Here is a 16,971-nt window from a genome sequence, read left to right on the forward strand (position 1 = left end):
TGTGTTTCTCTGGTGCAGCGCACAGCCGCCCGGCTCTGCTGGGGATGCTGGCACAGCAGAAGCCGCATGGCAGTATAGCACCGTGTCTGCTGGCTGCTCTGTGAGTGACGCTATAGCAGTGCGTGAGCAGCAGTGGCTTTCCATACAGCAAATTACGCTCTTTCTTCTGTAGCCCCCCTGCAGAGCCTGATGAACAGGAGACATAAACATTGGATCTGATGGCACAACGAAATGCAGCCTCTTGAAAGGAGAGAGAAGGGGAAGCTGAATGGGAGGCGCACAAGGCTATTTGGACGCAGGTGAGTAAAGGCAGGATTTGCCTATAGAGATGCTGCATCTTTAAGCTGAACGGCTCCGCTCCCGGACACTGAGCCAGCGGGGCAGCCCAGAGGCCGGAGCAGAGTGCAGAGCTGGCGGAGCAGGAGGCTGAAGGGCAGCAGCCCGTCCACCCGCCACGAGGGGAGAGACTGCGGGACCCCTGCTTGCTCCATTTCCCACCCAGCTGGAGTTCACTGCTGCAGGTTCACAGCCATGGGGAGAACCTTTCTGACAGGCCGGGCTATAACGTGCCCGAAATTTAAACGTCCTGGCAGTGCAGCAGGAACTCAGTGATGCTCTGGCGCTCTTTGGCGACTCACAACTTCCAGTAGCTGCCACCATCTAGCTATTGGAGCCATGACATGCGTGTGCGTGTCCTGCTGGGAACGTGCTTTGTGTGAAGTGCTGGATGCACAGACTGCCTTGAACCGCGAGCCGGACACATCCACCGGGGCTGCATGGGGAAAAGGAGGGCGAGGCGTCTCTTGCGAGGGCCCGAAGAGCCTGAGAAGTGTGTCCCTGGCCACCGCACGTACTGCTGGAGCACAGCCTGCCCGTGTTTCATTCCCCCGGGCGGACGCGCAGCTCGGGGCGCGCTCAGCCGGCTGGCGGGAGCACGGGGGCTGCTTTGGGGACACAGGCGACAAGGCGGGAGAAGCCCTGCAGTCACAGCTTTGTTCGCAGCCGGCCGCGTTGTGCTGGAGGATGGTGCCACCCTCTGGCTGTGTCGCTGTTGCGCAGGTACCAACCCCCTTGGGGCCGCAGCGGGGTTTTGCACAGCACGGGCTGACGCGCGCCAGGAGCGGGACCCCACGCTGCGGGGCGAGCGGGGTCGGCAGCACAGCCCACGCACGGCGCGGAGGGAGCGGAGCACACCCCGCAACCCTCCCACGCCGCCCCGGCTCCCGAGGGTGGGCGCGAAATGGCGGACGGCGACGCCCCACCCCCTGTTTTGCATAACCACGCCCCTTGGCGGAGTGTGCCCGGCGGCCGTGGTTGCCACGGCAACGGCGCGGTCGGTGCGCACCTTCCGGCGCGGCTGGTCCGTCCGGTGGCCCCGCCGCTCCGGCCATGCTGCCCGACCGGGGGCAGGAGGAGGATTTCCAGCGGTTCCTCCGCCGTGTGGACGATATCAGTAAGTGACCCGCGGGGGAGCCGGCTGTCCCCGGCTGTCCCCGGCCGGGAGACTCCGCGGGGGCGCGGTGGGGGCCGGAGGCGGTCGGACATCCCCGTTTTCGTCGGGATGGGGTACCAGGGACTGAAAGAAAAAGGACATGAGCAAAAGGAAAGCAGAAAACGAATGGAAAACAGGAGAATTCCCGCCCTTCCTTTCCGAGTTTGCTTTACGTGAAGTCTCCTTAGGTGTCACAAGGCTGTGCGGATGCCAAGAGCTGCTCTCTACGCCTAGCAAATTTTAGAACGCAGAAGCTGTAGGTAGCTCTTGGAAGCCAGAGGGAGTTGTGTTTGTAAAGGTTTCCATTTACAGAGGCGACCCTGGTCACCTGTGTTTCAAACGCATGGGTCGGCAGAGGCACAACGGATCTCCTGGTCCTCCCAGGATCACTGGGAGTCATGTGTGTCTCTTATTTTTTCATCCCCTTTTTAGGCAATTTAGTGCAAGGCTTGAACTCCACAGACCCAGCTGTCCAGGAAAAAGCTATTGCCGAAACAGAGAAGAGGCTCCATGATCAAGAAACTTGCAAGGAGGAAGAAAGCAAGACTATGGTGAACAGAACAGTCATCAACACGCGAGCTTCCGTAAGGGGTTTTTTCCCTTTGAAGTTGAAGCTGCATGCAGTTTTGGGCTTTTAAGTAAGACTAATTCACATTCCTGACCCAGGAGAACAAAAAAAAGTACAATACTTATAAGAATGTTCTAAATGTGGCATTATTATTTTCACCAGTTATCTTATTGGGAGGTACTTGGTGTTATATTGTCTTTCTCTAAAGGCTGTTGATAATACAGAATGCTTCTATTGGATTTATCCAAGTTGCACGGCAGCACCAAGGTGCTGTAACCTGTAGCTGTTTCCTGTGCTTCAGCAACTTGAGCCAAACTAGTTGAAGCCACAAGAGTCTCTTGGTTGTTCCCTGGGCTTTGGTTCCTGCAGTTGGGTTGGAACGCAGGGAAGGTTCACGGGGAAACCTCCTGGTAATGTACAAAAACAACTCAGTCCTTACCATCCTGTGTTTAAATGTCGATTTGCTGTTCCCAATACGCATTAATCTGGATATTTCAGAGACTGTGTGGCTTTGAACAACTTAACCAAGTGTTCTTTGCTGCTCTGGGTTGTGGTAAAATCTTTGTACGTATACATGCGCGTGTTTCTCTCTTTTTAGGATACGGCAAATGCAGAGGCAGCGAACAAAGGTAGGACAGTGCTCCCTAAAATATTTAGCATCTCTTCAATCGATTTTAGCAGCGTTGCTGTTACTTCCTGCAAGACCTAATAACATTTCTGCCAAAGCCTTAGAAATAACTGTTTTCTCTACTGTAGACTGATTTTAATGAAGGTCGCTCTCTCTCACTTCTTATTTTTCGAATACCACCAACTCTCCCGATTCCAACAAGGCTTTCTGGCTATTTTGGAAAAGGATGCGAAGGAACGAGCTGAACGAAGGAAGAGGAACGAACACTTAGCAAATGGTAATTGCCAAAGGTTTTTTAGCTAATGCCTTCACACACTATTTAGCAGGATCTGGGCTGATTTAAGATGCTGTCGAGCTACTCTGTTATTGCCGTTCTTACACATGCTGAGACAGTGCCCTGGTTATCCAAGACACAGCATTGATTCGCTGTTTTGATGATTATTCCAATATGGCCTCTGTTTCCTCAGTCACCATTTGGGCAAATGAAACACAAATGTTGTTTTGAATGCCTGTGTGTTGTTTTGCAGCTCTGAAAGAGAAGGGAAATGACGCCTTCAGGAAAGGAGACTATGGCACGGCCATCAAGAGATACTCCGAAGGTCTGGAAAAGCTGAAGGATAAGCAGGAACTTTATACCAACAGAGCACAGGTCAGCATGTGGAAATGAGCTGCCCCTAGACCACTTTGGGGTCTTATTCTGGCAAAGTAATATTGTTCTATTATCTAAATGGATTTCGTAAAAGGTCATATATTGGGCAAATTTACACAAAGCAGATCATTAGAGGTGGAACTTCCAATGTATCTGAATCCCTGGGGGCCTCAATCCTGCTGCGGCTGCTCCTTCCCAAGGGAGCGCTCGAGTCTCCCCCCTTGGACATGGCACAGGTGGACGTTTGCTCCTTCAGAATAAGGAGAGAACAGTCATTCTAGGTCATAGTGTTATTTGGATGCGCTGATTTTTGAATTATTTCTTTTTAGGGGTCACTTTTATAACTGTAGATTAATACTTGTTTTGCTTTCTCTACTTGCTTTGTATCATGCGTATGTGCGTATTGAATTTTGGTTTATTCAAACTCCAAGGAGATGGAGGAGGAATGAAGGAACAGCTGGTAATTATCCTGCAAAATCAATGGCTAAGCAAATAAACCGTCTAATCTTTTTAGTATTTTTATTGACTGAACCGATGTGTGCACAGTGGGCGGTGGAACCTGTTTGCAGATTCTGATCCCTCTACCTGGACGATCTTGGTTGATTTCAGGCCTACCTGAAGGTGCATGAATACGAAAAAGCCATTGGTGACTGCGAATGGGCATTGAAGGTAACGGCAGGATTCTGTCTCTAAGCTCCCAAAACCAGATCTGGTGGGGAAGGGCAAAGATCATATAAAACGCCAAAGAGCTGAGCTGAAATGTAGTTGCGTCCCATCAGTGGTGCCAATGACTACAACACAATTAGCAGATTATTAATAATATTGGCAGTATCATTTAAAGAAATAAGTGCTTTTCACTTGTAATGGAGCTGGAAAAGATAACCCCATCTGTTAGTGCTGAGCTGGATGTTTCCTCTCTTTTTTCTAATGAAAATTAGTACCTGTTCCTGGCAGAACTCATCAAAAGACACGGAAATCGTGTTGTTATGAAGTTCTGCCATTGTAGACTTGATGCGGGCCTTCAAGGTTACCCAATTGTATGAGAATCTGCTTGTGTTGCCCAAAGTGCAGTTTTCTGGGCAGGATATCAGCACCAGCTGCTTTCCACTCTTAACCAGAGCAGCGCCTGCGTTCCTCGCTTAGGGAGGGAAGTTGGTACCTGGAGGTGATAATTCACCATATAAACTTGAGGTACCCCTAGCAGACGGTATGAATGCTCCTTTTCGTGCTCGCAGTCACTTTGGGCAGCTAAAACTATTAGTCAGAAGGCTGGAAAAAAAGTATTTAAAGGTTAAAATTTCTAAACACATAATGAATAGTTCCTTTTTCAACACAGTGCAATGAAAAATGCATTAAAGCCTATTTTCTGATGGGGAAAGCTCACCTGGCACTTAAGCACTACAGTGAGGTAAGCTGACTAAATCTTGCGCCCCTGGGACCGTGTTTTGTTCTGCGTTTGCCCCAAAGAGACAATCGAGTAAAATGTGTTTTATATTTTTATCCCAAATTGCTCTGGGCAGTGCATTAAACTGTTGCTGCCTATAGCTGAGAAATGATTGCGTGTTATCTGTGCGTGACAAAAATCTCTGCATAATTCAGGTTCGGTGAACTGTTAAGATTAAAGATGCTAGTGAGAGTGATATATATATGTGTATATATATTTTCCCAAGATCCCAGTGAAATGAATATCAAACAAAAGATCTAGTTCTGCATTTCACGTATGAAACCCTAATGGAAGCGTAAATACTTTAAATCATGGAAGTTTTGACTTGTGCGTCTCCATAAATGTGATTTTTCACGCTTCAATACCGTGGGCCAAGAACTTTTGAGCTTAACTGGGATGACTCAGCCTGGGTTATAATTGTTATCATCTTCCTATCTTATCTTACATTGAGAGAGCTGTTCTTTTCCCTGTTCAGTCCAGGCAGTGTTACGAGAAGATCTTACAAATTGATCCCCGAAAGGAAAGCCTATTCAAAGGTGAGAAATTAAAATCGTTCCCCTGCCGTCCCTTGCTTTGTGATCAAGACAGAGCTTAATCAAACCCCTGCTCAGCCCTTCGGAACTTTTGCTGGAGTCTTTTCATGCAGCTTTTGGTTGCGGTTGTTTCCTGTTCCAGCTGTTTCCCTCACCAGAGCTGTCGCTGGTCCTGTACACCTGCGTGTAGAACGTCGTGCTGTCCCATGGACTCTGCTTCATTTCTTTACTTGAAACTTGACCCTATCAGAACCTTCATCTGACACGCTTTGTTTTCTTATTATTTCCAAGATTGTGTCAACGAGGTAAACTTGGAGGAAGAAAGAATGGAAGATGAGGAGGCAGCAAGGACGGAGGTTCGCTCTGGGGATCCTGCTGCCCTGTCCATAGCAGAGCTGCTGCAGAAGCTGCGGAGACCCCACCAGCACGTCCTGTACTACACGGGCGGGATCCGACTGTTGGCAGGAGCCGTCAAAGGCCGTAAGTGTGTGACACCAAGTTTGTTGATCATGGGAGTCCAAGTAGATTAATACAAGTGGAGGAGTTTTTAAAGGGGCAGAAAAACTATCCCTATATTTTAAACATAAAATCAGTAATGTTTGAAGTCCAAATTTACAGCCAGTAGATGTTTACATATCATTTTAGAACTAGACGGATGTTGTAGCCGATCTGTTAAGACTTCTTAAGAGGTGTTTCATTTGTTTTGAAACACTTGTCATTCTCTGTTAAAGCATGTTGATTTGCAAAGCTGGTCTCACGTTTCAGTTTTCCTAAACAGCCTTTAGCTTGAAGTATCACAGTATCACAGTATGTTTGGGATTGGAAGGGACCTCAAAAGATCATCTAGTCCAATCCCCCAAGTCAATCGTCCTTTACAGCATCAGGCATGGATTAGAGAGGCCTTTAGCTTCAAAGCTGTTTCTACTTCACGTAGCGTTCCTGGAGCCTTTCCCCAAAGCTGTGGACACGGTGACTTTCTCCTTTGACACCGTGTCACAGGAGGGTGGCACTCTGCCTTCACTGGGATGTATCAGCCAGATGGGTCACAGAGCTCATTCGTTTATCTCTGAATTTTTCAGGCACTGAGCAAACTCTGTTTAGAACAAACAATGGATTCAGTATCCTCAAAGACAACGAGGCTGTGAGACGGTAAGAGCTCTCCCAAGGAGAACAGTAGGGTGTTACAGCATGAGAAAATGAAGAGATTGTTCTCAAGAAAGACAATCACATCTTGAAACGCACATGGGATTATCAAAAGATAATGTAATAACAGATGTTAATGGCTGAGTGCACTGACTCCTACACAAACAGTGGTCTCTTAGACGCAGTGAGCAGAATGAATGGATTTCTGCTTGGTTCTCCTATTTCCGCACAGTTGTCCTTCCTGTCATGGGGAGGGCAACTTTGGGGGAAATAAAAGCACATGCACACACACACACACCAAAAAACCCAGCCCACCTTAGCATGAAAGAGCATCTGAAAGCACTCAGTGGCTTTAAGTACACCTGGCCAGACTCCCTGGTGCTGTTGGTGCTGTCAGTAAATATTTGGCCATATAGCTCTGTAGTGTAACCCGTGAAACTCTCTAATCCTGTGATCAAGGATGGGGATCATCTCTGGGGACCTGTATCTTCTGCTGCCGTGCTTTCGTGGCCGCTGTCGTATTGTTTCGGTAATCGGGAAACAAATCTGACTAATATTTACCCGTATTGCTTTATATGTGTCTGAATACGTATTTGAGTCAAGTTCAGTTAGAATGGAAACAAGTAACATGTGCAAAAGATGTGATCTGAAAATTTGGCACTAGTAAGTTAGCTGAGAAGGGGCCGGGCAGCCGTTTCAGGCTGGCAGCGGCTCTGCAGCGCGGGGGCGTCCTCGGGGCTCGCCAGTATTTCGGATGTTGGCTGTAAACACACTTAAGAGCTGAAGCCCTTCCAAATTTGCACAGTTTTTGCACCCAGGCTGTTCACAACTATCTCGGTGCAGAACTGAGTTTATCACCTGTATTGTGCTGTGTTACGCTTGTATAGGGCCTGTGTGTGTTGAAGGTAGAACAGATCCTAGATCTGGTCTTGGGGAGGTTCTGGAAAACGAGTCTGATCGTTCTAAAAACGTGTCACCAATGAGCTGGGTTTAGAGCTTATGAACTCCCGTGTTCCTGTGGCGGAGCCTCATCTCTGTGCGCCTTTGCTGGTTTCCCTACCCAAAAACTAATGCTTTGACCTGTCCTTTGCTCTTTTTATGAGATAACATTTCTAATTCAGGGCCTTCTGTACAGAGACTAAAAACAGTGCTGAAGTGGATCTGTCTGTTTCTCTTCTCTTCCTTTGGCAAGCTGTCTGCACCGGGAACGGTAAGACTATATAATGAATGTTAATCATCGCTAATGTACTGTTAATACGGCACTTATTGTGTCTGGAAGCGTTGTTTGGCATGAACGTCACTCTGCCAGAGCACTTGGCTCTACACACTGTTGTAAACCAAGTTTTAGAGGTCAAAGGCAAGCGTTGGACGTGTTCTGCTGGCAGCAACGCACTTTTGATGGTTCTGTGCGTCACGAGATGAAACTCATAGTCTGTTTCTATGGGCATTTTAAATTTGCTGAAGGGGTGGCAAGTAAATTCCCTGTGTTTATTGCTGCTTTCAAGATAATATCACTTGTGCCATTTTGCACTGTTTTAAGCAGTTGTACCAGCAAAAAGCAGAGGTTTGTAGAAGTGCGGAATCCCTTAGGTATTCGCAATTGGTCGTCACCGGGCAGGTCGCCCTTGCCTCTGTTTGTAGGGAGTGTACGTGTAGATGGGGAATGATCCGCTGTGGCGGTGGGTGATAAAGTGGAGAGGAAAGCAGAATGCTTGGTGTCGGCATTGACTCGTGTGCCGCAGCATCCAGCTGGTGCCCGAGAGGATATTCGTGCTGCAGGGCAAGGGGAAGGCCTGTGCCGTACTCTGCCCGCGGGTCGCCGGCAGTGAACACAGAGGGATGCGCAGGCGCTCGTGGATGAAATAGAGATATTAAACATGTTAAATCAGCACCTAGAAATAAAAACATATAATAGTAATGGGGGCGCCATTTGCGTGTGACATTGGTCTTAGGTCTTCTCTTTTATTTCAGAAGAAAATCAGCATCTTCTATTGACTCAGCCTGATGTGAATGCACAGCTGCCAAAACTGCTCTCCTGCGGAGTGCCGGAGATCCAACAGGAGACATTGGCACTGATTTCTCTTTACTCAGAGAATGAGAACGGGAGGAGGCTGCTTGTCAGGCACCTGGACCTATCAAAGTAATGGGCACTGCTGTACCTCAGGAAACGTCCTCGCTCCAGGGTTCGCACGTGTTCAGAACCTGTCCCACGGGCTTCTGGGCAGTGGGCTCGTCATTGGAATGAGACGAGCCTAGAGGTGCTCTCTCTAAAACTTTTCAGTTGCGTTCTGCGTGTCCATCCCCAAGATGTTTGCCAGCAGCAGAGCAGCTTAGCCTCCCGTGTCTGTGGAGCTTGCACGCTGGTGAAATGTTATAGTGCTGACAGAAATTGGCACGTGTGTTAAAATTGCTCTAGTTGTGCAAGGACAGACATTGTGATATTGGCACTTGTGCAAGGAGGGATATTGTGATGCTGGCACTGGTGCAAGGAGGGATATCATGGGAGGATCTGGTACTAACACACGTTCTGCTGGCAGTTAGGTGACTGAGGGTGTCTGAAAGGCCTGGCTTATCCAGCTTGGTCAAAGCCCTACTGAACACAATGAAGCTCAAGACCACAAATTTTGTTGGTGCACTTAAAATACGATTTTGATCTTTAATAATTAAACCAAAGTGGACACAATTTGTTTATTTTTTCTTTTTAATAACAGATGGCTGCAGATTTTGATGACGTTTGTCAACCACACTGATACCAGGGCTAGCAGTGCCATGAACATACTATCTGATTTAACAGCAGAGGAAAGGTAACTTACATTTCTTCATTCATTATACTGTTCGTTATACTGTTCATTATACTGTTCTTATCTCAACCCATGAGGTTGGTTGGTTCTTTTTCCCCTTTCTGATTGTGTCCCCCGTCCCACCTTGGGGAGGCCGTGAGTGAGCAGCTGGGTGGTCCTAGTTGCTGGCTGGCATTAAACCACAGCTGCTTCTTGTTGTACTTTGTCTTTATGTTGCTGTTGTGTTGCCTTTATCTGTGAGTTTTGTCTAAAGCTTTACGTGTCCAAATATGGCTTTCTTTATCCCCCGACAGGTTCAAAACCCAGTGTCGTGTCATGCTGTCCACAGCTGTTTTACCTTTATTCACCCAGCTGCTGGTATGAAAGATCTGTTTCTATATTTCTGGTTTACTTTTGTGTGTAACGTGTCTTATGACCACTCTTTCCAGTTTTACAGCCGCTTGCTTCTAGACAGAACCTCTCTGTGGTAGAACTAGTTACTGTGCCCGTAGTTCTGTTCCCGTTTTCCATCTCCAGAGGGGTGGGAGCATGTGTTTGTGTTTCCTTGTCACTTGTTCTTGATTTGTTGTTCCACTCCTGTGTTCTCAGGCCTCTGCCGCGCTGGTGAACCAGGCAGCCCTTGCGCGCTGCGTTGGCGTCATGGGCAACCTGTGTGCAGACGTGGCCATTCGAGCGCAGATCTCCGAGTGCGAGGAGTGCTGGCAAGCCTGCTTAAAGCTCATGGTAAAGAAATGTGACGGCTCCCTAGAATAGTGTTTTCAGCCCTGTCTCCTGTGGAAGTGGTACCTGCGTGATCCTGTTTGTCTGCCTCACCTAATGGCTTTGAACCCTCGACTGAGATCTTTCTAATCTAGTAGTTGGATAAAGGTCCATTGTTCACATAAGGTGCAGATCGGTAGATGGGTGGGGGAGAGTGAATGGTGCCTTATTTTAAGGATGCAGTATGAACTCAGTCCTCCGAAATTAAAGAATTCAGAGGATCTTATTAACTGCCTAAACATCAGACGTTTGGAGTGTGCAGCTTTAGATACCAAAGAGGAACAAACACAAGGATGAATCTGTGTTAAAAAGGCACCATTTGCTCTGGTGCTTACAGGACTTTCTTCCTTCTAAGTTGCTGGTGCAGCAGGGGAACACCGAAGCGCCGTGTCCGCAAGCACACGCGAGACTGGGGAAGCGCATGAGCTGAACCCTGAACTGATGGCACTCTTCTTTCCTTCGTGCACAGGGTGAATACTTGGATGTCAGCACACCCCAATACCAGGAGTGTGTGTTTGCAGTCCTGGGCCTAATGATGAACTTACTGCTTGAATCAAATGTGACCATCCAGGTATGCAAGACCTGTAAACGTTCTTTGGTAGTTGTCTTCTTATAAACACTTTCTCAGAGATGCAGAATTGCTTGAGCAGTTAGAGCCCCCTCCTCCCTTGGCACTGTCAGTGGGTCTGATGCAAGTCACTGACGTCAAACCAAAGCATTCAGATGGATGAGGTGAGGGAATGGCCGTGGAACATTGTGGCCTTGCAGTCCGTACGGGGAAAAAGAGCTTGACCGTGTTAGATGGATTCAGAGCCCTCTTTCTGTACAGGGAAAAAGAGCTCGACCGCGTTAGCTGGATTCAGAGCCCCCTTTCACACCAAGCGTGCTGAAGCACTTAGAGGCTGCCAACCTCGGATTTTGCTGGCGTTGAGTTAATGTTTAGTTTTTATTGGTATTTAAGGTTACTATTACAGATAATTGACTAAGTAAACTAAGACGTGAAAAAATCTACAAAACTTTCTCTTCCACCGCCACACCCCATATACACACAGTTATGAGAAAAACACAGTGTATAGAACCTTTCTATAGTGGTATAAATGTTTTGTTTGTCATCAGTCTCCTGTTGTGGAATATTCTTAGATGCTTGGCACGTTCCAAAATTGTTTAAAACTAAGGATTCCGTCAAGAAGGAACAATTTCTTAAGTCAGGTCTGGATGGTGCAGTGTTAGTGACTCGGTGCCGTGTGTGCCCTGGTCTCCCTGGGTTCTCCGGTGCGCGGTGCTTTGTGTATCAGCCCATTCTTCTCCTGGCGCTTCCAGCAGTCGGCTGGACCTGCCTTTTCGCGTTGTTGTTTCAGTGCTTTGCTGAGGACGTGAGCGGCAGGTGCATGTCTCTCCTTGGGGACAAGGACGGGAGGATTGTCACAGTAAGTGGAACATCTACGGACTAATGAACAGCCCAGTGCAAACTGTACAAGTCTGTGCCTTAGGCTTTGAAGCCTAAGACGTTCATAATTGTTAGTAGTAAAGAGATAATATACCCCTTATATTGTTCAGTTTTTGGTATTATTTGATGCAAGAGGTGTTCAATGTTCTCTTGGAATAGACTTAACAGAAGCTCTTACAAATAATTTCAACCTTAGGATTGTGTTCAGTATAAAACTCTTCAAAATCAATCTAGAAGCGAAGGAGCAAGAATAATTTGGGTGTTTAGCTGCTGTTTCTTTTTACAGTTATTGTATGTGAATCAAGGCTGGGACATTGGACTCCTGTTGTGTGTGTAACTCGCACAGACAGCAGGTGTTTGGGGCAGATCGGTGGGAGCAGATGTGGACTCTGCGTCCATTCTCCTCTCTGAACTGACATGAATTCTCCTGATCTTCTTTATTTGACTCAATAGTGCCGGGCTGGTTCCTACTGGGAATTTGTTTCAATAACAAAGCATACAGGGAGTTGTCCTGTTGCTTGTTGTTTGGTCTCATCTCTGTCTGCACCGAGTCTTTCAAAGCTGTGCCGTGTCCTGAAGGGGTTCTTTGTTGTGTTTCTGTGAAATTCTCCTTTTATCACTTCAATTATTTGGCTTTATTCTGAAAAAAACAAAATAATTTGAAAACTCCTTAAAGTTGTCTGGACGAATAAACTTTTCCTTTCTCCCTGCACACTGTTCTAACGAAGAGAGCCATTGGAGTGCTGAGTCGCGTCCTGCCGGCATCCTCCACGGCGACAGAAGCAGCGGTAAAAGGAGGGGTGGTGAAGAAAATCATCAGATTCTTGAAAGTAAATGAATTTAACAAAATTCCCTTTATTTTTGCCTGTGTTGCCCCTTAAGAAAACCATAGTTGCCTCTGTGTTTAGCCTCTTTTCCTTAGGAGAAAGACCTGCGCAGTCACTCTGGCTGCTGGTGTCCGCATCTGTTGGCCATTGTGACTGCTCTCGAGTTTCGTTTTAAGCTAGGTAAGCAGGTTGGAAATTAGACCTGGCTCCTGTAGGCTGGTCTGTAGTCCAGCTCTGCTTGCAGGGCCCTGCCAATTCCAGAATCAACTACCGCAGGCCCAGTGGGTGCATTAGGGCTTAAAGTCGGTGTGATCTAACTCGGACCACTGGAGAGCAATGGAGCCCTTGCCACTGATCATCAGTGGCTGCTGAACCGAGCTGGGGAGCAATTTTTGCCTAAATAATGTGTATGTTAATCTGCAGGCACTGTTCTCCCGTATAGCTGTGGATCTGGGAGAATGTGTATGTACCCAGCCTGATGTGGATTTCAGACGAAAGCAGGCTGTGGCGCTCAGCCGGGCTCGTGTCACCAGCAAGCACCAGGGCAGTTAATAGTCGGAAAGGAACTGGGCTCCAGAGATTCAGGGATTTTTGTATGTTTGTTGCTGGCAGGAAAGAGACGGTTCTTGTGTCATTTTCAGCCCATGTCCATCTTGAGATAGATATGCTCTACAAAAGCCTTACTTTGGTATTTGAGCTTAGGCGTAAGGAATACCTAACTATACCCTAACTAACCTAAGCTGGTCTGTAAGCTTGAGTAAGTTGGCGTATGAAGTGTATGTTTGCTAATGCGTGCTTTGTTCTAATCAAACCCAGGCTGGAGGACAGATCACATCCAGCTATGGTATAAAGACCCTTTCCATCTGCACCAGAAGTAACAGACAAGCTCAGGAAGATCTAGTGAAGGCAGATAAAAGTAAGTGCCAACTTCACTGGAGTCTGAATGCAGAGGTGGATTCAATTCCAATTACTTTCTTCCCCTCTAGAATGGAACTGAACACGGGGTTTAACTCTTGCAAGACTTTAGCCATGTCTTTGAGTAATGTGCTGGTTCGCCTCCTGAAATAGTGCTTAATGGCCTTAGCTCTGTGTGTGCATGGAAACAGGCGCCTCAGATAATAAGCCTGAGATAGAGAAACTGCGCTTTACTGTAGGAAAATGGCTTGATACGTTTTTTCAGAGCCAGAGAAAAAAGTGCTTGTAAACTGTAACAGAATTGGGTTGTATTTCCCAAAGTTAGTGGCTAAAATAATAGTCTTCATTTAGGCATCTGACTTCCAGAGGGTGAGGCTGTTTATATTTTCTCTCCATTTACAAGTGGATATTTGGCCTGGTATTAAAAGGAAATAGATATGAGACAGACTGATTATATCAGATCAGATGTCTGAGGGTATTTGTGAGTATTTAGCTCTAGCCATGTGGTATAACACTACTTAGATTGCTTTAAAATCAATTAACGCTAATGTAACTACAACAGAGAATGCCTGAGTTTTATCTAAATGGTTGAACCTGTCAAGAAACTGTCAGCTCATGTAGTTCAACTTGAACTCGAAGGATTTCCACTCACTAAATCCTCTTGGAGCACCGTCTTCCTTTTGTACACCCCCTATTAGTGGCACTGTCATGTGCAGACGAAGCTTTCGTTTCCTCAGATTAGTAAAAACACTTCACTCTTGTTCTTTCAACCACAACTCCCAAGGAAACTTCACGCATGTGAAAGCCATGGCTGTGTTTTACTTAGAAAGCATTCTGTCTAAGTGCTTCTAGATTCTGTGGCCCAAAAAGTTGCTGCTGCTTGCAGCTGCCAGCAAGAGCTGCGCTGCTCTGCATCAGGAGCACGGACAGAATACCCCGCTGCTGTACATGAGCGTAGGTTACAGCAGCAGGTGAGCTGAGCCGCGTTCTGTTAGCTCAGGATACAGAGAAAGCTTGTTTGTGTTCCTTTTGTTCAGCTCTTCTTGCCACAACAGCATTTCTGTCTTAAAACAGAACCTTAACCTAGAAAAGCACCTGACACGGAGCAGTGCTCACTCTCTAGGGGTTTCGGTAAAGACAGGAGGACAAAACCGCGTGCCTTCTGTGCCATTAAGCTCTCTTTCTGCAGGGTTCAGCGTGCTGCTGAAGCTCTTGGACTCGGAGAATGAAATGATTGTGGGAAACGCCGCTTTATGCCTTGGCCAGTGCCTTGGAGTTCCTGGAGCAGCAGCGTCCTTGCTGAGCTCCGATGTCGTGATGACTTTGTTGAAACATGCTGGTGGTGATGCTACAAGAACTTCAGTGCAGCAGAACGCAGCCATTGCTCTGGGGAAGCTTTGTGTCGCTGAACCAAGGTATTGTAAAAGAACGACTGTTCTCCTGCGCCGTCGGGCTGTTATCGGGTGGTAGCTCTTGAAAAGCTGACCAGCGTCATATGCTCCATGCAATCCATCGCTCTTCCTCCAAGGAGCGTTCCCACTTCTGGTACTGTCCCCATAGCTCTGCTTTAGGGTTCCTGTGTTGTTAGGTGCCCCTCATAATGTGTTTCAAAGAGCTGCTTTCTGCTGCTCCCTGTGCTGAAGAATGGAAGGAGGAGGAGTGATGGTACAAGTTTCTAGAGGTCAGAGCAATGACGAGAGCAAAACAGCAGTATAAATGTCAGCAAAGAACGTCTGCTGCTACCTGCCAAGGGTAAGCCAAGCCCCAGTTACCTGCAGAGCGCCAGCTGCAGCGAGCTGCATTCCAGATGTGAACTGAGTTCAGCTTGTTCGTGCACATCCTCACCCACCCACTGCAGAAAGCAAGGGATGACGCTTGGCTTCCAAAGTTTAAGCACCTTGCTTCTGCTGGAGATCCCAAATGAACCATGAAGTGTCTGCTCTGAGGTTTACAAAACAGTCCCGAGATATAAAAGGGAAACCCTTTAGTTACTTTGTGTTGTTAATTTGAAGTATCACCTATTTGAACAATTGTCAAGTATTATTTAGAACTTCCGTTTTCCTTCTTCGGGGGAATTGTAGTCTAGAAACTCTGTTTATCGTGCTGCTTTAGGAGGAATTTATCAAATGTTGCACTAAGCACCCTTGGCGGTTTCGGGGTGTAGCAGAGCAGTGGAAGTTGCTCTTCCACTTAACACAACTTGCTTTGTTAGTCACCTTGGACTCCCCCAGCGACCCTTCTGTTGTCTTTGCAGGCACCTTCTTCAGCTGCGGAAACTCAACGGGCTGGCCATCCTGAGCTCCTCCATGAAATACGTGCAGAGCACCTGAGCTCTTCAGGAGAGCTTCAAATGCGCTGTTAGTGTCGCTTGCCCTTGAGTGTTTTCTTCTCTAATACAACTAACTCAAAGCACATCAGCTTTTCAATCCCTTTTCCAAGTGCTTGCTGGTCCTCCATAAGAGCCAGTAAAACAACATCAATATAAGTACCAAGAGAAAGAAGTTAGTTTATTATCTAGGCTAACAACTAAAATAACAGCCTGCGTTAAGCTTTGATAAGTGATGTTGCCCTTTCTCACTGGTGAGTTCTTTGCTGGTTAACCATTGACCTAGTTGTCTAGTTTACTGTCCAGTTTGGGTCTGGTACCCAGTGTGTTAGGAGAAAATAGAAATAAATAGAGTTGTGACTTTGAGGAATCGTGTGGGTGTTGTTTGTTTTTCCCCCATATAGTGTCCTGTGCTGGCTGGATTATGATTCACTATTACACGTGTGGTATCACCTCATGCTTTACTTAAACCTTAAACTTCATACTTAGCCGCTTAAATATGTTGGTCTTAATTGGACTAAGGGCTCAGTCTAAATGATAATTCGTGACAATGAGGCTTGTTTATCAATTATGGGCTGTTTATTTTAGTAGCATTGCATTTACTATACACTATATAAATTCAATTCTATGCCTTGATGCTTTACTTTTGTGTGGAGTCAGAGCAGTACATGACCTTGCTGATCTTGAGCACTTGCTCATGGCTCCTTCTGTTCGTCTCTAATCTCTTTACAGTTATTTGTTCTTTAAACAGCAACACAAACGGCACATCCTGCCAGTGTTTGTGTTTTCTGCAGAGATCAAAAATGAATTACTACCAATGGCAAGTGTAATTTGAAAAGAAAGGCAGCGATGCATTGCTCCCACCTCTTCTGTGGTCTTCCAAAGAGGCAGTTTGAGATGCTTCTGGAAAGCGAAGCTGTTGAAGACTCTGCTGGTGGTGCAGCCGTGGTACTGCCTGTCACATCTAACACAGGCTCTCTGCAAATAAACGGATGCACATAGACACAAATCTGTACTAAAAGCTCGTAGAACTTAGGCTAGACAAGGACTTTGGCCATAAATACAATACTTCTGCTTTTTGCTTGGTTTTGAATGCAGGGAACAAAAGAATATATTACAATTATATGAAGTAGCACAGGCCAGTCATGTTTGACTTTAAAATGACTCTTCAATTTGCCTCCCTGACACCTGTGGGTGTCTATTCTGTGTGTAATCTTGTCCCTTCAGAACAGTGGCTGACAAATTATATATCACCTCCTTTTCAAAATAGCAGCTGAATCATCTTCCCACTTGCGCATGGGGAAATTCTCTTGCGCATGGTTTTTCTCCCATCGCAGTAAAAGCATATCATTGATAATCCTATTTTAAAGACCCCCAGCATCGCCTGGGCAAATATGTAACAGGCACTGTGTGCAGGGCTCAAGTCCAAATAAGTCCTG

General features: G+C 46.7%; 1 protein-coding gene across 1 annotated transcript; it reads left to right on the top strand.

Annotated features, from left to right (window-relative positions):
• Positions 1–1,389: 1,389 nt before the first annotated feature.
• Positions 1,390–15,536, top strand: TTC12 (tetratricopeptide repeat domain 12; the record flags this gene model as incomplete). Its single annotated transcript, XM_080357999.1, has 21 exons — positions 1,390–1,453; positions 1,925–2,076; positions 2,659–2,689; positions 2,891–2,965; positions 3,216–3,337; positions 3,947–4,006; positions 4,674–4,745; positions 5,257–5,317; positions 5,606–5,794; positions 6,394–6,463; positions 7,579–7,667; positions 8,429–8,597; positions 9,169–9,261; positions 9,552–9,615; positions 9,847–9,981; positions 10,487–10,588; positions 11,376–11,444; positions 12,193–12,294; positions 13,108–13,207; positions 14,396–14,621; positions 15,461–15,536. The coding sequence occupies 21 exons, from the start codon at positions 1,390–1,392 to the stop codon at positions 15,534–15,536; spliced, it is 2,121 nt and encodes a 706-aa protein (XP_080214125.1).
• Between the last annotated feature and the right edge of the window lie 1,435 nt (positions 15,537–16,971).

Source organism: Nesoenas mayeri (assembly GCF_963082525.1).
Source record: "Nesoenas mayeri genome assembly, chromosome: 22".
NCBI classification, from domain to species: domain Eukaryota; kingdom Metazoa; phylum Chordata; class Aves; order Columbiformes; family Columbidae; genus Nesoenas; species Nesoenas mayeri.